Genomic DNA, 19115 nt, shown 5'->3' on the forward strand with positions numbered 1-19115 from the left:
GGGGTGCCTATAAAGGTTTCCACCACGTAAAAAAAGAAAAAAATAGTGTTACTTATATATTTATTCAATACTCTGCATTGCTTTATATGTTTATTACCCATAATTCTTTTGTTTCATGTAAGTATTAATATTAAATGATCTTCAGTAGTCACTTAGAACATATCTTTTTTCAGACTTTGCTCTGGAGTTAGTGTTGGAAAAAATCAACAAAGTCAAAATAGAGACAATTTACCATCATCAGGATCTATTAATAGTATAAACAATCCACAAGCTAGTGATGAACGCATTACTCTTATTGTTGATAATACTAGGTAAGTATTATACAATACATTTTTTACTATTAATATGATTATATTAAGTTACAAGATAAATTTTTGTTTTAGATTTATTGTTGATCCTGCACTCTTTACGGCACATCCAAATACAATGTTAGGTAGAATGTTTAGTTCTGGTGTTGAATATGCTCAACCAAATGAACGTGGTGAATATGAAGTTGCAGATGGTATATCTGCCATGGTGTTCAGAGCTATTCTTGATTATTATAAAGGTGGCGTAATTCGATGTCCACCGGCAGTTGCTGTTCAAGAATTACGAGAAGCTTGCGATTATCTTCTTGTACCATTTGACGCTAATACAGTAAAGTGTCAAAATTTAAGTAAGTAAATATAATTGAATTATACGGTAATGTGTATAATTCAGTACAAGTAAAATTATCAAATATATTTGTCGGAGAGGGAAAGACAGCGGGATTTCCCGTCCGGAATGTTGGGGAAACCCCCAATACACTAGTCCAGACTTTTACTATAGCTGCCCTTAAGTAATAAAAATAAGAAATAGTCTTAATGTTCCAATCGGACTTTATGACGATGGGTTTGGGCTCGAAGTGACATGGCAGGTCACCGGACGTAGCCACGGACATGGGAGGGACATGTACCTGACAGAGGTATGAAATGATTATATGGCTCTCCTTAAGAGAAAGATTAACCCGAGAAGCGGGGACAGGAGTATATAAGGGCAGCCTCTTTTGGATTGACAGAGTTAGAGCGAGAGTTAGAGTCAGTTAGTTAGTGAAGCGAGTAGCACGTTGATACTAACCCTCCCGTGGACCGTGGATTCGTTATCGAACCTGAATTCGTTGTCACCATCATCTCGACCATCCTATTACCATTACTCGTAGCGTCTGGCAGTGTCCACATTCGTACTGATAGAGATTGGCTACATTCGCGACGGTAAAGTAAGTAAAGGTTCATCGAACGCCCCAAAATGCCAATCTGACTCCGACATATTTATTATGTTAATGTTGCGTAACAAAACGTCCTCTAATTTTTCTAAATTTTTTAATCAGGATCATTTGTTACTATATAAAATTATTGACTCGTTTCACAAATAATAGGTCATGATAACTCATAACTATTAAAAAGCACAATGCTTATCGATAATAAATAATAGAAATTCTAAAAATAAGGTGATTTATTTCATAGGAGGACTATTACATGAATTGTCTAACGAAGGTGCACGATGCCAGTTTGAAGTGTTTCTAGAAGATTTAATACTGCCGCTAATGGTAAACAGCGCACGTAGAGGCGATCGCGAATGTCATATCGTTGTTTTATTGGAAGATGATATCGTTGATTGGGATGAAGAATATCCACCGCAAATGGGAGAAGAATATTCACAAAGTAAGTAAGCAAAGGATACTGCTTTTTACTTCCGCCTTTTTTTACAATATCAAGATTCAAAATATATGACCTTGCTACGGTATATTGGATGTATAAAATAGAAAATCGATAATCATATCGGTCGTAGGCTTGAACATTTTATTGGCTGTATTAAAATTCATTGCCTTCAATAAGAAGTTTGTGATTTATTTCACATTAAAGAAAGCATAATATTAATAGAGTGTCTTTCATTTTCCAACAGCTGTTAACAGTACTGCGATGTATCGGTTCTTCAAATACATTGAAAACAGAGATGTAGCTAAGCAAGTAATGAAGGAACGCGGTTTAAAAAAGATTCGCTTAGGCATCGAAGGATATCCTACTTATAAAGAAAAAATTAAGAAGAGAGCAGGTGGACGTGCTGAAGTGATTTATAATTACGTGCAAAGACCATTTATTCACATGTCCTGGGAGAAAGAGGAAGCGAAAAGTCGACACGTCGATTTTCAGTGCGTGAAATCAAAGTCTGTGACAAATCTTGCGGAAGCAACTGCCGATCCGGTATTAGATGCTGGTGGAAATCCGATAGCAATCGCTCTTTTGCAAGCTGAACCAGCGCCTCAACCAGAAGTCGTATTACCAGTCGGTTCGGATGCCGACGTTGAGGGTGCCATAGGTTTACCAGCTGATCAAGATCTTGGATCTATACCGCCTGACGAGTTACCATGAATGTCGATTGTAGAAGTTAGAACAAACAGACATGAACTTCGATTACCAAGTATTTATGGACTGCTTTCTTCTTGCGTCAATTTTTAAACCTGGTCAGACTTGCTTACCTCACAATATTCGCTTGCTTAAAAAGTTAAGCTTTAAATTATTGGTTTCCGAAGAATGAATTTCGTCGTGTTTTCCATATTTTTATAAGATAATAGCAGACGAGTAAAACTGCTTGAATATGATTACGCTTCGGATAAAATATGTAAGACATATGTATTTCTTGTGGATTGAGCAAGTCTGATTTTGACTCAGTCAAAATGATGTATAGTGAAGTTATCGCATCTTGTGGATGTTAAACTAGTTTAAAAATGTCCGCTGTGACTTTTTCAATTTTGTATGTAATGTTAAACGTTTCTCATAATTACATGTCAAATACGAAATACATAATGATTCATTAGGTATGGATTTGCGAAGAGTATTTCCGTTTTATACAATTAATAAAGTTGAATACTGTTTCCGAGACTGTGGTTCTTTGTTTTTCCATGTTATTTCAATATGTATTTTTACAAATCTTTCCCATGGTGTGAAATTATGCAAAATAAAGTTAACTCAAGCGCTTCGAACAACGTAATAACAAGACTAAAGACATTATAGCCTAAATGAGAGAAGTTTATTTTTGACCACTGTTTATTGAGCATTTCATGTATAGCGCCTTTGCATTTTCACGGATTAAATAATTGAAAAATTCGAACAAGATATTGAAATATGTAGTAAAACGAATATGTCGAAAAGGGGGGAATTTCGGTTGATGTCAGTCGATAAAACACACGGAAATTCACATAGAAGAAGATGACGCCTCAAAGTATCGTGCGAGATCGGACACATCGGGAAAAGTCGGAAAAAGGAGAATGAGAAATGCCGAAGATGTAGATCGAGAGAACGCAGGCGCGTATGCGATCAATAAATAGGCTAACTCAGTCGAGGACAGGAGATCAGTAGCGTACGAACACGCAAGCAGTGAGGGTGGTAGCGCGTGGTAATATTGTGTCGGGTGAGGCGTACGAAAACAACAAGCACCCCTCCCCGGCGGACGGTGTAAAACGGGCTGCCAGCGGTGAGGCTGCAGAGCAGGCCGCTCGTCCAGCATGCAACCACCACCGAGAAAAGTAAGCCGACAAGCTTGACATCTTCGCTGTCCAATTTTCTTCTATCAACTCCGTACGATCTTTTTTCTCTTGCACCCTCCTTACATCAGATTTTATTTCGTGCAATTGTATCGCAATGCATTTGCTGGTATTTCTCCGAGAATTAACAAATCTATTTCCTGTCGTTAAACAAGTTAGAATGATCCAGCGTGATATCGTAAAAGTAGGGTTCATTTCTAAAGTGTCATATGTATCGAAGGAAGGTAACAGTTCTCGATACGATCGAAATGCATGAATTTGACCGCGTATCGATCTTTAGCGATATTTTACGAAAAAATTGACGTAAACGGCGTTCGAACGTTGCCACGATAGGAAAATCGATGCGCACTTCGGTCTTCTCCACGAATCTATATCAAAAGCTGACCTCAAAATGTATAGAACGGGCCAAAGACCCAGGTTAATATCTTCTCAGATCGAAACGAACGTGCATCCTACCGATAATGACTTCTACCCTCCTTCAAATTCCTTGCTTTCACACTGCTACCATTATCATCCTCTTGCGCAGATCTAAATCTCCTTGTCCCTGAAATTTCCGTCTGTCTCCTTTATTATATAACAGTACACTATGTTCTCGCCGAAATCGATCCCGAATTTTGAATGTAGGACGATTTTTAGGAGGCCATGTTTCTTCTCGAGAAACTTTTCGCAAAATTTATTTCGCCTTACCAAATTTAAAGTTTACCACGAATTAAGATTAAGCAAGGGACAGTGTGGTGTTCAAAAAAAAAAAAGAAAAGAAAAACGTTTAACTTTTCGTTCGTAACTGCCTTTTACTATGAAATGTTTAGTGCAATAATGACTCGAGGAATCGATAGATAACGAATGGCAAAGTACTCTTTTATTGTAGTTACAGCTAGTGATTTAATATGCACTTGCAATCTTTCCACGCCCTCAAACAAGACTAATGTGTTGTTCGCAGAATAATAAAATGTCCAGGGCAGACGTTGCGTAGTTTTATGATTTGTCTATTAATTAATTGGACATCGATGAGAAAATAGTCGAAAGTCTTCTCGTTATTTAGTTAACTCTATTTCTTTAAAGACAATAGGATTCTCCGATCTATTTATCAAGGTAGCGAATCGGGCTTTCGCTTCGCTTCGTGACAATGAAGTTTCGTAGTTAAAGATCGGGAGATTCCTGACCCACTTCCACCTACCGAAAGCCAGTCAAATGATAAGAATCCAGAGTGATTCGCAAGAAGGGAATGCGTGTTTTACGCCTAAGACTGTTTGAAAAGTATACTTCCTTTCGGCGAAATTTGGTGCAGCTCGCTACGAATGCTCCTCTCTATTTGCTTTTCGCACCGGAAATTTCTCTTCGCGTCTTCCGCACAATTTTATGTTTACCCACTTCTTTGCACTCGACAATTTTCCTTTGACGAGAATAGAGCTAATGCTCGGAGAGCAAGCTTCCTATTTTAAAATTTTAACTACACTAATTATTTATGAGATCGAAGCAGCATAATTTTACACAACTTCGAGCAATTCTTTCCGTTTTTCTCTCCTCCGTTTCAAGAATGTTCACCGAGTCGCTCGATCGAGAAGATATCTTTTCTAACAATAAATCGCCCTATTAGGAGTCGCGATTACGATTTTCTGACGACCCACGGATGCAGTTTAGAATTCATTCCCGTCTCATTATTATCGTATCCCGTCAAGTACATCCTAGACGGGTTAAAATCTGACCTTTCTGTCTCACAGGAAGTAAGCTGAATTAGAAGGAACTATTGTTCCCAAGTAATATTAGATAAAATTCCGTTCTTAGAAAAGACACGGTAATTTACTTGCATGTAAAAAGTGACAAATTGACGGACTTATTGAAAATTCTCCTTTATACACCCTTTATACTTTGGATGCAAACGGATTGAAACAAAGCGGGAAGCTCTGTCCTGTCGTTACTTGATATTTCCATTAACGTGTTTGTCGAATCGCTGGAGCGAAAAAAGACTTGAAAATTTGCATTGTACTCGAACATGATGAAGTAGGTTTTATCATTTAACGATCTGCGTAACAATGCGTGATATTAGTAGTACACTTACACACATATATATTTGTCCATAGACTATGAGCTTGATATATTTTTAAAATACTGGTAGGATCGATAAGAAAATCAATAAAATTCCAATGTCTAAAGGAAGCTTCGTTGCCCCTGGATATTGAAGATTGTTTATCAGAGTTCATTAAGTCAATATGAATGACGGCACTTAAAGAAGATATCGATATACAACAAAATTGAACTTAATTTATAGCAATCTTAACACTAATTAATTCATTAATCCTACACGTTTGCCTACCAGCCAATTAGTACCTCGCCAATGTATGAGAAAAGGACAGAAATATTTATTTTATCTTTGTTTTTTTTTGTATCCGAAGCTATGTGCTTTGTTTGAAACACACTCGATTGAAACTATAAAGGAAAATTTGAGGTATACGAACTATCTTATTTTTATTGAATACTTAACTTTACCAGTATTAAACAGATCCAATAGTCGAAGCCTGTAAAATTTTGTACATGGATAACTCTATCAATACTTGTAGCAACATACAAAAATGTACGAACAATCGAGCTATATATTTTTCTTAAAGCGTATATTCACTATCCTCCTATGTATAGTATTCGTTAATGTTATCGTTGCCAAGTCAATTTTTCGGCGCGACATTCTGGCAAAGAACCAAAGGATACGCCTCCATTTATTACAAAGATCTGCTCGTAACAAAATCGGGATATTACTACAGAAATATCGACGTGATTGTGTTTATTAACTGTTAAATCGGATCGCGTTATAACGTTACATTTTATTACTCATATGACATTACATATATGATATTAATTAGATCTAATGATAGAAACAATAAAAAAATACAGATTGACAATGTGAGCATTTGCAGGGAAATTACACGAAATTTCTTAAGAATGTACACGCAGAGCAAGCGGCAAAATTACAAGCGAAAAACCAGCATGAATGCGACCTTCTGGAAGATATACGGTAAGTCTAAAACTTATGTAAAGGAGGATTAGATAAAAGCTCTTTAAACAACCTAAGCTCAGGTCATTTTATATCACCGATCTCAATTTTTTTTTTTGACGTTACGCTTTTACCTTCAATAAATTTTATCTTATTCCACTCGTATTACAAATGAGTTAACGCCCCTTGATATTTATTACATATGTATTTTTGCTCTACAACTTTTCTGTAGCGTAGTGTGTCTTAACATGCATCTCATTTTATAATTTTGTATTTGCAAATAAATCTTTTATTTAAAAGCATTCATTCACAGTGCAAATATATTTTTCAGCAACTTTACAATAAAAAAGTCTGCGATTGAAAAATCATACTCGGAGGTAAGAGAAATATCATTTTTCGTAGCGAAAACTGTATTTGCGAAGTCCACGTTATCAAGTTTACGTTGTTACTGACCAATGATCATTTCAGGCACTTCTTAAAATATCCTCAGCATATTTGAATAAAAAGATACCAAACATTCCGGATTTGAAAGTGGAAGGTGGTGAAGAAAAATGGTACACTTTAATATTATACAGAATGTATTAAAATTATCTTAGCCGAAATTATCCCCGTCCCTCCTCCCAGTCGAAGAAAGTTAAAATATGTTGTGATGTTTTTCCACATCTTGAAACAATTCGGTTGAATTTAAATAATTGTTAATTTCAGGAATATGTGGAACGTTTGGCGAACAGTCTTAGAAGAAAACGAAAAATTGGCTAAAGCGCGACTAGCTGCTGTAGAAGTTTTTCAACAACAAATTGCTGACGATGCAAAGAGTTTAAAGATGCATAAACTACAAATCTCTAAGAAGGCAATCGACCAATTAATGATAGTACAAAAAGAGTTACAATTGTGTGTACAAGATGTAGACAAAACAAAGAAATTGTACTTCGATGAAGAGCATAGTGCCCATGATGTACGCGATAAAGCAAAAGATATCGAAGAGAAGTATGTGTTTACACAGATTTGATTAGTAGACAGTCCAAGTTTTGCAATGAATTGAAGACTTAAAACCTGGTACTGATTAATTACAGACTAAAGAAAAAGAAGGGATCCTTCTTTCAATCGATAACGTCATTGCAGAAAAATAGTGCAAAGGTAGAGAAATGTTATGAGAGATATTAAATAATTTGTAATAATTCGGATACTTTAAACAAAAAATGACTATTTCCAGGTGAGCTCGAAACGCGATGCTTTAGAAGAGAAATCAACAGGAGCTCGAAATGATTATTTACTTAGCCTCGCCGCTGCCAATGCACATCAAAATAGATATTTTGTGGTCGACTTACAAAGCACTATGCAAGTAAGTCACTTTTATTACGATGTACATATATATATGTATATGTAAACTCTTTCTTTCATTTAAAATAAATAAAAAAGCCTTTTTCCTCTGTTAACAGTATTTAGAGCAAGATGTTTACGATAAAGTTGCGGAATATTTAACGCTAATGGGTCGTACAGAACTTTTGACCTGCTTAGCTACGCAAAATAGTTATGGCAAAATTCGTGATCAAGCGCAACAAGTGAGCACAAAAATTTTAGAAAAATTACCTTAGAAATTAATATGAATAACATAGATAATATAAATTAATGTAAATATATTATTATATTATATTTTTAATATTATAAATTAATGTAAACTGTTTCGTTCATTTCTTATCTTTTACAGCTCACCAGAGAGTACAATATACAGTGCTGCTGTTTGTATTATCCTGTTTTAAAGCAACATATACAATATGAATTTGAAGCTTGTGACAACGATCCGATAGAGAGGTTTATAAATGATTTATCAGATGGATATACTTTGAAACGTTAATTTTTATGATACTCTAGAAAACAGATTTGTTGCAGGATAACGGCTGATCATTCTGCTGCAGCTACACTTGGAAAAGAAGCTCGACGCTGGTCGACGAGAATAGCTCGTGAAATAGGCAGCGCTCGAGAAAATAGTAGAAAATTACAAGTTCTTCTACAACTAAAAGAGTCTGGACAAAAGGTTAACGAAAGAACACAACTAGTCGCTACAGAAGTCTATTAAATTATTTCTCTTATGTTGTATATCCGGAATTGATTTATTAATACTTATACTTAACAATGATTATAGACTGATCCAAACGATCCACAAGGTCCAGATTTAGATACGAAAATCGATGAACTGAAACATATGATACGACGTGCAGAGGTAAGATATGTGGTCAAACGTGATTCACGTCAATTCCCTTCTTTACCTATTTACTTGTTCATTAGACAGCAAAGCTAAAGGCAGAAGCAAGAATAGAATGCCTTCGAAATGGTGGAGGTTTGTTACATATTTATTTTTCTGTTTACTCGAATGCAATTGTTATAACAAATCGTAACTTAACAATTAGTAATTGTATCGCTTTATATGTGTTATCTTTTTTAGTAAATGTTGATGAATGGCTACAGGAAGCAGAAACTTTGAGTGTCCAAGATATGCCACGTTCAGCTAGCTCTCTTTCTGTTAGAACTGATGCATCGGGAACGGCGGTACTGATATTTAATTTAAAACTAGTCAATCTTTTCTTATATAAAAAATTGTATAAAGTGTCGTAAAAAAATCATGTATATGTTATACAGGAACATCCGTCCTCAGATTCATTTTATGATAGCGATGGCGATGGTGGAAGCGACTTGACGACTGTCGAACGACCGGGCAGTGCACGAAATGCTTCTCAACAAGAAGAAGAAACAACTAAGGAAAGGCAAAGACATGATAGTGAAGAAGTTGATGGTATATAAGGATTAATAATATATGACATAAATCATAATATAAAACAGAACATTCCATTCAAAATCAAATTATTTGTATTCTCAATTGATAGCTTTACTTGAGCAAGAGAAGCAACGAATAGAACAACTTACTGTTGGTTGGGACGATCCGACAACTGTAGATTGGGATAACGAGGAAAAGGAAGAACAAACTGAGATTCGTGAAACATCTGAAATGCCTCCTACGCAGCAAATATACAAGTGTACCGCGCTTTATTCGTATACGGTGTGAACACTATATACTTTATAAACAGTTACTTATTGTAATAGAATTAACGTTTTAGCAAGAAATTTGTATATTTGAGAGACCATTTTTTCTAGGAAAATATTTATATATACCTTACTCTTTTAAGTATCTTTTACTTAAAATTCATTTTCTATAGGCGCAAAACCCTGACGAATTATCGATTGTCGAAAGTGAGCAACTGGAAGTAGTTGGTGAGGGTGATGGTGATGGTTGGCTCCGAGCACGAAACTATCGTGGCGAAGAAGGATTTGTTCCCCAGAATTATCTCGATGTTGAAAGGGATACAACATCCGGTCTAACTTCCCAAGGACCAGGTCTAGTACAACAAATATCCTTCTCCTCGGTAGATTACACAATCGATGATCATGATGCAGTAGATCCAGATGCTAATCTACAAGCTAATTTACCAGCATCAGAAACCATTGTACAAAATCATATAGGAGGTAAGTCTACTTTACATCTCCAGTGTTAAGTAATTTTTATTTTTTTCAAATACGAAACATTATATTAATTGTATAGCTTATGGCACATAATAATTTATGTAATACATATGTTTTATAATAATTAACGTTATCAGCATCAAATGCCGGTATTGATCTATTTTTCAGAAGTAGAACAATATTGTATTGCCCTTTATGACTACGATGCCACATGCGATGAAGAACTTAGTTTCCTTGAAGGCGATATTTTAAAGGTTTTAAGAAAAGAACCACACGATGTCGATGATGGATGGTGGGAAGGAGAATTACGTGGACAACGAGGATTATTCCCATCTTTGATCGTAGAACCTTGTGCTGCAGACGGTTCACCTTTGACTCCACAGGTTAAATTTTAATTGATCAAAGATCCTTTCAATTATTAATATATTTATTTTTAATAATCTCTTCTACGTCTTTTATCATTAGGAAAATATAACACCGCCGAGCTCTGCACCACCAGTGTTTACACCACCCGAAGTTCCAGAATTTTTATTAGAAAATGAAATAACACAAAGTATGATGAAAGGTAACAAGCTTCTTCTAAAAATCTTCTTAAAAAAAATTATCGTAAAAAAGATGATACTATTATTATATTAATATGATGTTATATTGTGCTATATTGCATAGAATCACAAGATGGAATCTCTAGTAATGCAAACGTTGAACAACAGCATCGACAAGAGGGTTTCATAATAAATCTTTCAAAGGACCAAAAAAGTCAATATGGCTCGCAGTTTGAAGGCGATAAATCCGAAGGGCCTGATATAGTAGGTAAGTTTCAAATCATTACTGTTATTTATCGCGTTTCTATTTAATTTAAATATCAATATGCACAAAACTGCTGCTTAGTTGTAGAAATATCGGATGAATCGGGAACAAAGGTAAGCAGATCATTAAATTGTAGTACAAAAACATTTATTTAATGATTGATTGTTAGGCAAGATCTAACTATGTATTTTCTATTTTTAGGTAGATGATGAGAAAACAAAGCAGCTGAACATTGACCAGTCTAAAGACGATTTCGGACTTGGGGTTGCGCAAATTGTAATTACTGCGGCAACACCAATGGAAGAAATTGAACATCCATTCCCGGAATTAGAAGAAACCGCTGATGACACAGTGAAATCGACGGAAAGTTCTGATGGTGATTTACCTTCAAGCACTACTACCGAAGTAAATGAAAGTGACTGCAAAGAAGCTACTGTAATAATGGATGAAAGAGAAGAACAAGAAATTACAGAAACGACCGAAGATATTGAAGAGAAATCAACAGTTGATGACTTACCAACTGATTCAGCACCATTTCCGATTAGTAGCAGCTCTGGTAGTGAAGGGGACTCAACATCCGGGCCAAGTACAGCAGATAATTCTCAATCTATACCATCTCGTGGTACCGTAATTGAAGTACAAGAAACAGAAGATATTGAGATCGTGCCAGAAAAAATGGTAATAGGAGGAAGGGCAAGTATTCCAGACGAATTACAACCTGACCAACTAGAGAAGCTACAAAATCTGAAAGAATCGAATGCCTAGGAATGACTAGACCTCGGAGATCCTGATTATCCTGCCTTATCAAATAAACTGGCTCTTCCGAAAAATCATCAAAATAAATTCCAGTATTTACTGAAATTTTGGAAATCTCCAGAGGTTATTGCAAAGAAAGACTAATGAATAACGGGACAACTAAACGATTTTTATGTTGATATTATGTACACAACTTTTTTGCTAGATGATACTCTAGTGAACTATTTAAAGAAAGATGTTGCGACTTTTGCAACCTATTTACAAGACATTAATGTACAGTCATAAGGTAATAAAGAAAATTGTCGATACCTATAATAGATGAAAACTTTTAGTTGTTTGTGTACATTCTAAGAGAATTATAATGGTGTTGCATGTAAAAAAATTAACGGTTTTATTCATTTTTTATATATTTTTGTCTGATTTTATGTAACTTTTATTTATGACATCCATGTTATGAAAATCCTTTATCCATGTTCCATGTTCATATAAACAATATAAGTAAATAAAAAATTGTATTCACGGTTGCATTCTGAGAGCACCATCTAATCTTATCACTTCTCCATTTAAGAGATGATTTTCAACAATATGTTGTGCAAGCTTAGCATATTCATCAGGATCACCCAATCTGTTTGGAAATGGTACTGTTTTCATTAAAAAAGCACGTACTTTCGTTGGTAAACTTCCCAACAATGGTGTATCAAATACTCCAGGTGCGATTGTAACAACACGAATACCAAGCTTAGCTGTGTCACGAGCTAGTGGCAAAGTCATACCAACAATCGCACCTTTGCTCGCAGAATATGCTACCTGACCCATTTGTCCATCAAATGCTGCAATGCTTGCTGTGTTAATTACCACTCCCCGTTGTCCATCTTTGTCTGGTTCATTCTTATACATCAGTTGTACAGATAATCTAACAACATTAAATGTTCCAGTAACATTTACTTTAAGCACATTTTCAAAAGTGTCTATATAGTGTGGAATATCTTTATTAGCATTATATATTTTGTGGGCGCAGGCTATTCCTGCTGCATTTACTGTGACATCCAATCTGTTGAACTTCTCACATATTGTATCTAAAGCAGCACTTACATCATCTGGTGATGTCACCTGTAAAACAAAGTTGCAAACTATCTATTAATGTATAGATTTCTTTTGCAAAAGTTATATATTTATAATATCAAATCATATACAACAAATATTTAATTAATAAGTAATTTAATAACATTCAATGTCAATTCATAATGGTTACTAATACTATTAATTGCATTATACAATTAATACTATAAAGTTTTACATTCCTAAGAAATTGTTAGTTCTAATATAAATATGTTATAATCTAAGCAAAAATATATTATGTTAATATGTATAATTCTAGATTTCCTTAATTGATGTCTCTTTAATATATTTCGCTATTAATATACAAATTGGAAAATTTTATTTCTAAAGATTGTTTATATAATTTTTAATACTATTACTATTAATAGCAATAATAATATTTATGATACCTATTTCATACATACATCCATTGGTGTAAAGATAGCAGACTCTCCAAGTTCGTCAGCAATTTCATTTCCTCTAGATCTTGGTAAATCAGCAATAGCTACTTTCGCACCTTCTTTTATAAATCTTCGTACAACACCAAGTCCCAATCCAGATGCACCACCAGTTACAAGAGCAACTAATCCCTAAAATATATACATATAACTATAAATATATAAAAGTTTCTTATTTCTTACATATAAATATTTTTCTCTACCATATAATATTATATGTATAATACATTAATTAATGAATATAAGATATTCATTCAAACAAAAACTAATCATTTTTAAACTAATTATCTTTATTGTATTTTAGGAAATACACGGAATGTTTATTGTAACACATTTTTTAATTATCTAATTTTTTCATCTTTTCAAGATAATGCCTATTATCTCGAAAAGAATAAATTTTATGAAAAAATATAATAAGCTTTTTGAAATTAAACAAAGTCCAGTTTTTATTAGTCATAAACAATGACATTAACATTAGTACAAAATAACAAGTATGCAAAACAATTCAACATCGTACGTAATACAAGCGTTAATACTATTAGAAATGAAAGGATTCCGCATGATTTCTTATGCTACACGAATTTATATTCGTAATTATAATTAATATTAATGTATATAGCGATAATACCATTAATACTTACGTTCATTGTTTAGGAAAATGTTAGAAGTATAAACAAATGTGTCACAGAACGATACACGCAAATATTAGCTAAGTCTCAACTAATATCCGCTGGTAACAACTAGTACCAGCTAAATCAATACGCCTCAGTTGGATTTTGGACTTACAGTTATGAAATAAAAGTGAAAGCAAACAGGATACAAGAATTGAGATAAGATTAAAACTATAAGACAGAGGGAGCCACCCAAGTTTAGTTTTTTTATCGACATGAACTTTCGAATAATCATATCAGTATTCCATTCTGCAACTTTTTTATAAGCGACTCAGATAACAATATATAGATCCTATAAAAACAGAATAAACAATAGAAACCAGTTATTATTTAAAAATATTTCATTGTTATATAAAATGTTCATTATAGCTACAAAATTTGTACTTAATGCATCTAATCAAGAATTAAGAAATTTTATGCATTCAATGTAATCTCTGATGTAATATTATGTTATTTTGAACTACAAATACTCTGTTAAATTAACGTTAAATAAAAAATGCTTTTCTCTGTATTTTATGATTTATTATTTTATCTGTGTATTTACATACAATTCATTATTAAGAATGACTATAGTAATTAAATAGGAAATAAAAGATATAGTTAAATGAATATTTAACAAACTATTTTTTATCATTCACGCCAAAAGTTGATATAGTACAAGTCACGGTTGTATAAATATACATATATTTACCATTTATACGATTAGTAAAATTTTATTTTAAGGAAACATGTATATAAGTACATTTAAATTTAATTTAAATCTTTTATAAAAATTTGTAGAAGAAACATAATAAGAAAGAAAATTATTTGTACATAATATATAATGCTTCAACAATTAAAAATTAGTTAATTTTCTATTTTTAAAAAAGGATTATTTATTTAATAGTACAATATAATAGCTCATTTGTTAAAAAGAAATTAATGAACAGTATCATATTACTGAAAACTATTAAGGGCAGCCAACGTAATATAAAGCTATTAATTCAAAACAACATAAAAATATCTGAATTTTAAATAAAAATTTACAATAAATCTTATTCTGTAATAAACATAAATCCAATTATATCTAACTAATGACAACCATTAACATTTATGATTACAGTGAATGAATAATTTATTTATTTTTTTGGTTACAATATTGGTTATGTTTTTTTAAACGCATAAAATAAAAGGAGAAATATAATATATTTAATATATAATGAAAGTCATACAATGTAATACTTCATTACGCTTCAAGTCCTATAATAAATATTGCTGCAATAGGTTCTCTACTCAACAGTTATCAGGTATTTATATTTTTTGATCACCAAAATGTTAAAAAAAAGTAGTGTCTATATAAAGTTTATTATTATGATACCTCTTTCTAGATTTTCCAAAAACTTTTAATAGTAAAAAAATTGAACATGAATGGTATCAGATTTGGAAAGACAATAATCATTTTACTATTAAAAATAATGAAAAAGCAGCACTGAAAATGCTTTTACCTCCTCCTAATATAACTGGAACATTGCATTTAGGACATGCATTAACTGTTACAATTCAAGATATATTAGCAAGATGGTATCTTTAGAAAAGTTATTAATTATTTAAATGTTAAATCAAATAACAATTCAGAAGGTAATTTGCATTTAGGTATAGAATGAAAGGACATCCTGTAATATGGATACCAGGTTTTGATCATGCTGGAATTGCAACACAAATGATGATAGAAAAATATCTTTTTAAAGTAAAAGGTATTAGTAAGTCAGACGTAGGAAAAGAACAGTTCCTGTCATTTGTTTGGCAGTGGAAAAATGAAAAACAAAATAATATAAAATCTCAATTAGAAGCTTTGGGTGCTAGTTTAGATTGGTCTAAAGAATACTTTACAATGAGTAAGGTATAATAGGAATTTTTCCATAAAAGGTATCTGAAGTGTTAAACAAGCAAAGTATTCTTTTATATTTGAAATTTCAGGATCATAATGTTGCTGTGATGGAAGCACTTGTCATATTGAACAATCGAAATTTATTATATAGGAAGAAAGATTTGGTAAATTGGTCTCCTACTCTACATAGTACAATATCGGATATTGAGGTAGAACGTTTATACATTACTAAAAAGACACAGCTCAAAGTTCCAGGATACAAGAAAATGATTACATTTGGTGAAATAGCATATATAGCTTATCCAGTGAAAGATTCAAGTATAATTATTCAAATATAATACTACTATATTGTATGTAATCCATTTGTAAGAAAATTTGTTTCAATTTTTGTTTTCTTAGAACATGAGATAGTAGTAGCAACTACTAGACCAGAGACTCTTTTTGGAGATGTAGCAATTGCTGTTCATCCAGATGATGAAAGGTACACAAAATATATTGGGCATCAAGTTTGGCATACTTTAAGGGAAACATACATTCCTGTTATTTCTGATCCTTTAGTTGATAGACAATATGGCACAGGTAATTACATTTTAATTATTTCAAACGTTTATTAGTCTGAATAGCACATTGTTATAAAAATAATTCTTTTAGGTGCAGTAAAAATAACACCAGCGCATGATCCTTTAGATTACCAGATTGCAATAAATCATCAATTAGAAATTATTGAAGTTATTGATGAATATGGAAATATAACAGGAATAGGCAAACAATTTAAAGTATATTTATTTTTTATTTAAATAATTGCATTTTTTACGAACTTCGTTTCAATATAGTAAATTTCTTTATTGTAACTTTTTTATTATAAATTTTAGGGTTTGCCAAGATTTATTGCTCGAGAGAAAGTTTTAAACGAATTGTCAAATAAAGGTATTCTAAAAAGTATTAGCGATCACGAAATGTACGTGCCATTGTGTTCACGTTCTCATGATGTCATAGAATACTTACTCAAAGAACAATGGTTTATTAAATGTGAAAGTATGGCTCAGAAGGCACTACAAGCTGTGGAACAGGGACATTTAAAAATAATACCTAATACTTATGAAAAATCGTGGTATGATTATCTCAATAATAACAGGTACAAAAAAGATATAAACAATATATAGAAAAGATTGATAATATCATTTATTTCTTAATTATATATTTCTTTCAGAGATTGGTGTATTTCAAGACAAATATGGTGGGGACATTCTATTCCTGCATATTATTTTACAGTTGAAGGTAAAACTGAATGGATAATTAGTAGAACTGAAAATGATGCAAAAACTATTGTACAAAATAAATATGGACCAGATGTAAAATTATATAAAGATCAAGATGTATTGGATACTTGGTTTTCTTCTGCAATACTTCCGTTTGCAGTAATGGGATGGCCAAAGAAGGTATAAAGCTATAATAATTGAATAATATGATTAGTAAGATATGATTATGTTAGAAGACATATTTTTAGACAGAAGATTTTAAAAGATATTATCCTTTAACATTAATGGAAACAGGAAATGATATTCTTTTCTTTTGGGTTGTAAGGATGGTAATGCTAGGATTGGAATTGACTAATTGTATACCTTTTAATGTAAGATCTTTTATTCTTTGGCACGTATTTCTTTTAATATATAATAATATATGATATATAATATATAATAATCTATAATTGATATATAATAATCTTATAAGATTCATTTAACAGTTTAATAACAATTGTTCATTCAGGAAGTTTTACTGCATGGTCTTGTATGTGATGCTTATGGAAAGAAAATGTCTAAAACAACTGGGAATACTGTTTCTCCAGAAAATATTATCAACGGTATTACCTTAAATGTAAGGATTAATATGGGTGTTTTATTTGAAAAAAACGTATCTTCTTTATTTTAATATTGTGATGTAAATAGGACCTGATTGCACAAATGAAAGAAAGTTATAATGCAGGTTTAATTAGTGAATCTGTTTTAAAACGAATGTTAAATGCAAATAATAAACAGTTTCCTAATGGTATACCAGAACATGGTGCAGACGCATTACGTATGACATTATGTAGTCACAATATTAAAAGTTAGTACATATCAATTAAGAATATTTGCTCTTATTATTATACAGTTTTAATTATAATACATACAAATATCTTTGTTTAAATAGATCAACATATCAAGTTTGATATTATGGAGTGTCAAACAAACAAATTTTTTTTAAATAAGATTTGGCAAGCAGGCAAATATGTCTTACTGATGACAAGCGAACAAGTGTATCAAGAACCTACAAATATGACAATTATTGATCAATGGATTCTAAGCAGATTATCTCTAATGATAAATATAGTCAGTGATTCATTTATGCAACGAGATTTCCATAAAGCTATTGCGTCAATGAAGCAATTCCTATATTATGAGTTTTGTGATTTTTATTTGGTAATACCATGGTTATTAAATTGAAATTACTAATGGAGAAATATAATTTAAAATATAATTAGAGATCTTATTTTATATAGGAAGCAACTAAATGGGGATATAAGAGCAAAGACATAGATGCACATATAAGTCATACATATAGCTTAAGAAAATGTTTAGAAGTATTTTTACGTATATCTGCACCTATAATTCCATATATATCTGATGATTTGTACAAAAGATTATCAAATGAATTTCCAGAATTTTTATCAGTGCCGTCATTAATGCAAGCACAATATCCAGTACCACAACAGGTGAGATAACATATTGACATTTTAATATGTTTCAAAACAATAAATTTATGTACATTGCAGTATAATGAATGGAGAGACGTTTCTCTAGATGAAAAAATAAATGATGTCTTAAATATTATATTAAAAATTAGAAGCATTATCGGCAATGTTAGCAAAAAATTAAATCCAGAAGGTAATTATTTATAAATTATATACTTTCATGGTGATACATGAAGAAATTAAAAAAGATTTTTATTTACAGTTCATATTGTAACTAGCAAATTTGAAAATCTTAAATTTTATAATGATGTCATAAATTTAATTAAAGGTGGAAGTAAAATTTTTAATATTTTTATATTCTTAAAAGATGATTATACAGAAGATAAAAATAGTGTTTTTTATAATTATAGTTCTGATTGTACATTATTTATTATCACTGAGGTAATTTAAACAATGTTATATATATATACTTTACATTTACAATGATTAATGTTTATTACTTTTTTTATTTATAGAACTCTTCTATTTTGCAACAATTTAAGGAGAACATCTTGAAAGACACAATTACACAGAAGAATTAAAACTAAATAATTTAAAAGAAATGTAATTTAAATAAATTACGTTAAAAAATATTTTAGGATGAAATTTGGTGATTGAAATCAGATT

General features: G+C 31.9%; 4 protein-coding genes across 6 annotated transcripts in view; 3 read left to right on the forward strand and 1 right to left on the reverse strand.

The window, feature by feature from the left end:
- LOC105680414 (BTB/POZ domain-containing protein 10) overlaps nucleotides 1-2897 on the forward strand; it is a 6774-nt gene extending 3877 nt beyond the window's left edge. For all 3 annotated transcript variants that reach the window (XM_012382491.3, XM_012382501.3, XM_024366140.2), the window contains 4 exons: nucleotides 174-311; nucleotides 384-655; nucleotides 1482-1679; nucleotides 1921-2897. In XM_012382491.3, the coding sequence (XP_012237914.1) occupies nucleotides 174-311; nucleotides 384-655; nucleotides 1482-1679; nucleotides 1921-2387 (1075 nt within the window). In that variant the 3' untranslated portion in view covers nucleotides 2388-2897. The remainder of the gene's footprint in view (nucleotides 1-173; nucleotides 312-383; nucleotides 656-1481; nucleotides 1680-1920) is intronic.
- Nucleotides 2898-3351: 454 nt separating this feature from the next.
- Nucleotides 3352-11949, forward strand: LOC100749623 (protein nervous wreck). Its single transcript, XM_012382479.3, has 21 exons — nucleotides 3352-3541; nucleotides 6469-6566; nucleotides 6877-6922; nucleotides 7014-7099; nucleotides 7251-7532; nucleotides 7619-7682; nucleotides 7759-7887; nucleotides 7985-8107; nucleotides 8254-8357; nucleotides 8436-8580; nucleotides 8689-8766; nucleotides 8832-8883; nucleotides 8989-9092; nucleotides 9183-9336; nucleotides 9428-9600; nucleotides 9758-10064; nucleotides 10230-10444; nucleotides 10527-10626; nucleotides 10728-10871; nucleotides 10950-10981; nucleotides 11070-11949. The coding sequence occupies exons 1-21, from the start codon at nucleotides 3521-3523 to the stop codon at nucleotides 11631-11633; spliced, it is 3021 nt and encodes a 1006-aa protein (XP_012237902.1). The 5' UTR covers nucleotides 3352-3520; the 3' UTR covers nucleotides 11634-11949.
- A 64-nt stretch (nucleotides 11950-12013) lies between these two features.
- Nucleotides 12014-14145, reverse strand: LOC100744954 (3-hydroxyacyl-CoA dehydrogenase type-2). The gene is made up of 3 exons (XM_003484629.4): nucleotides 13822-14145; nucleotides 13148-13312; nucleotides 12014-12734 (listed from the first exon to the last, which is right to left on the reverse strand). The coding sequence occupies exons 1-3, from the start codon at nucleotides 13825-13827 to the stop codon at nucleotides 12141-12143; spliced, it is 765 nt and encodes a 254-aa protein (XP_003484677.1). The 5' UTR covers nucleotides 13828-14145; the 3' UTR covers nucleotides 12014-12140.
- A 904-nt stretch (nucleotides 14146-15049) lies between these two features.
- Nucleotides 15050-19030, forward strand: LOC100749743 (valine--tRNA ligase). The gene is made up of 16 exons (XM_012383088.2): nucleotides 15050-15137; nucleotides 15219-15411; nucleotides 15484-15730; nucleotides 15808-16036; nucleotides 16118-16297; nucleotides 16370-16494; nucleotides 16591-16853; nucleotides 16929-17157; nucleotides 17226-17348; nucleotides 17486-17593; nucleotides 17665-17824; nucleotides 17909-18177; nucleotides 18258-18470; nucleotides 18531-18642; nucleotides 18712-18890; nucleotides 18965-19030. The coding sequence occupies exons 1-16, from the start codon at nucleotides 15050-15052 to the stop codon at nucleotides 19028-19030; spliced, it is 2784 nt and encodes a 927-aa protein (XP_012238511.1).
- Nucleotides 19031-19115: the final 85 nt, after the last annotated feature.

The sequence above is a fragment of the Bombus impatiens genome, unplaced genomic scaffold, assembly GCF_000188095.3.
Source record: "Bombus impatiens unplaced genomic scaffold, BIMP_2.2 scf_0019, whole genome shotgun sequence".
NCBI classification, from domain to species: domain Eukaryota; kingdom Metazoa; phylum Arthropoda; class Insecta; order Hymenoptera; family Apidae; genus Bombus; species Bombus impatiens.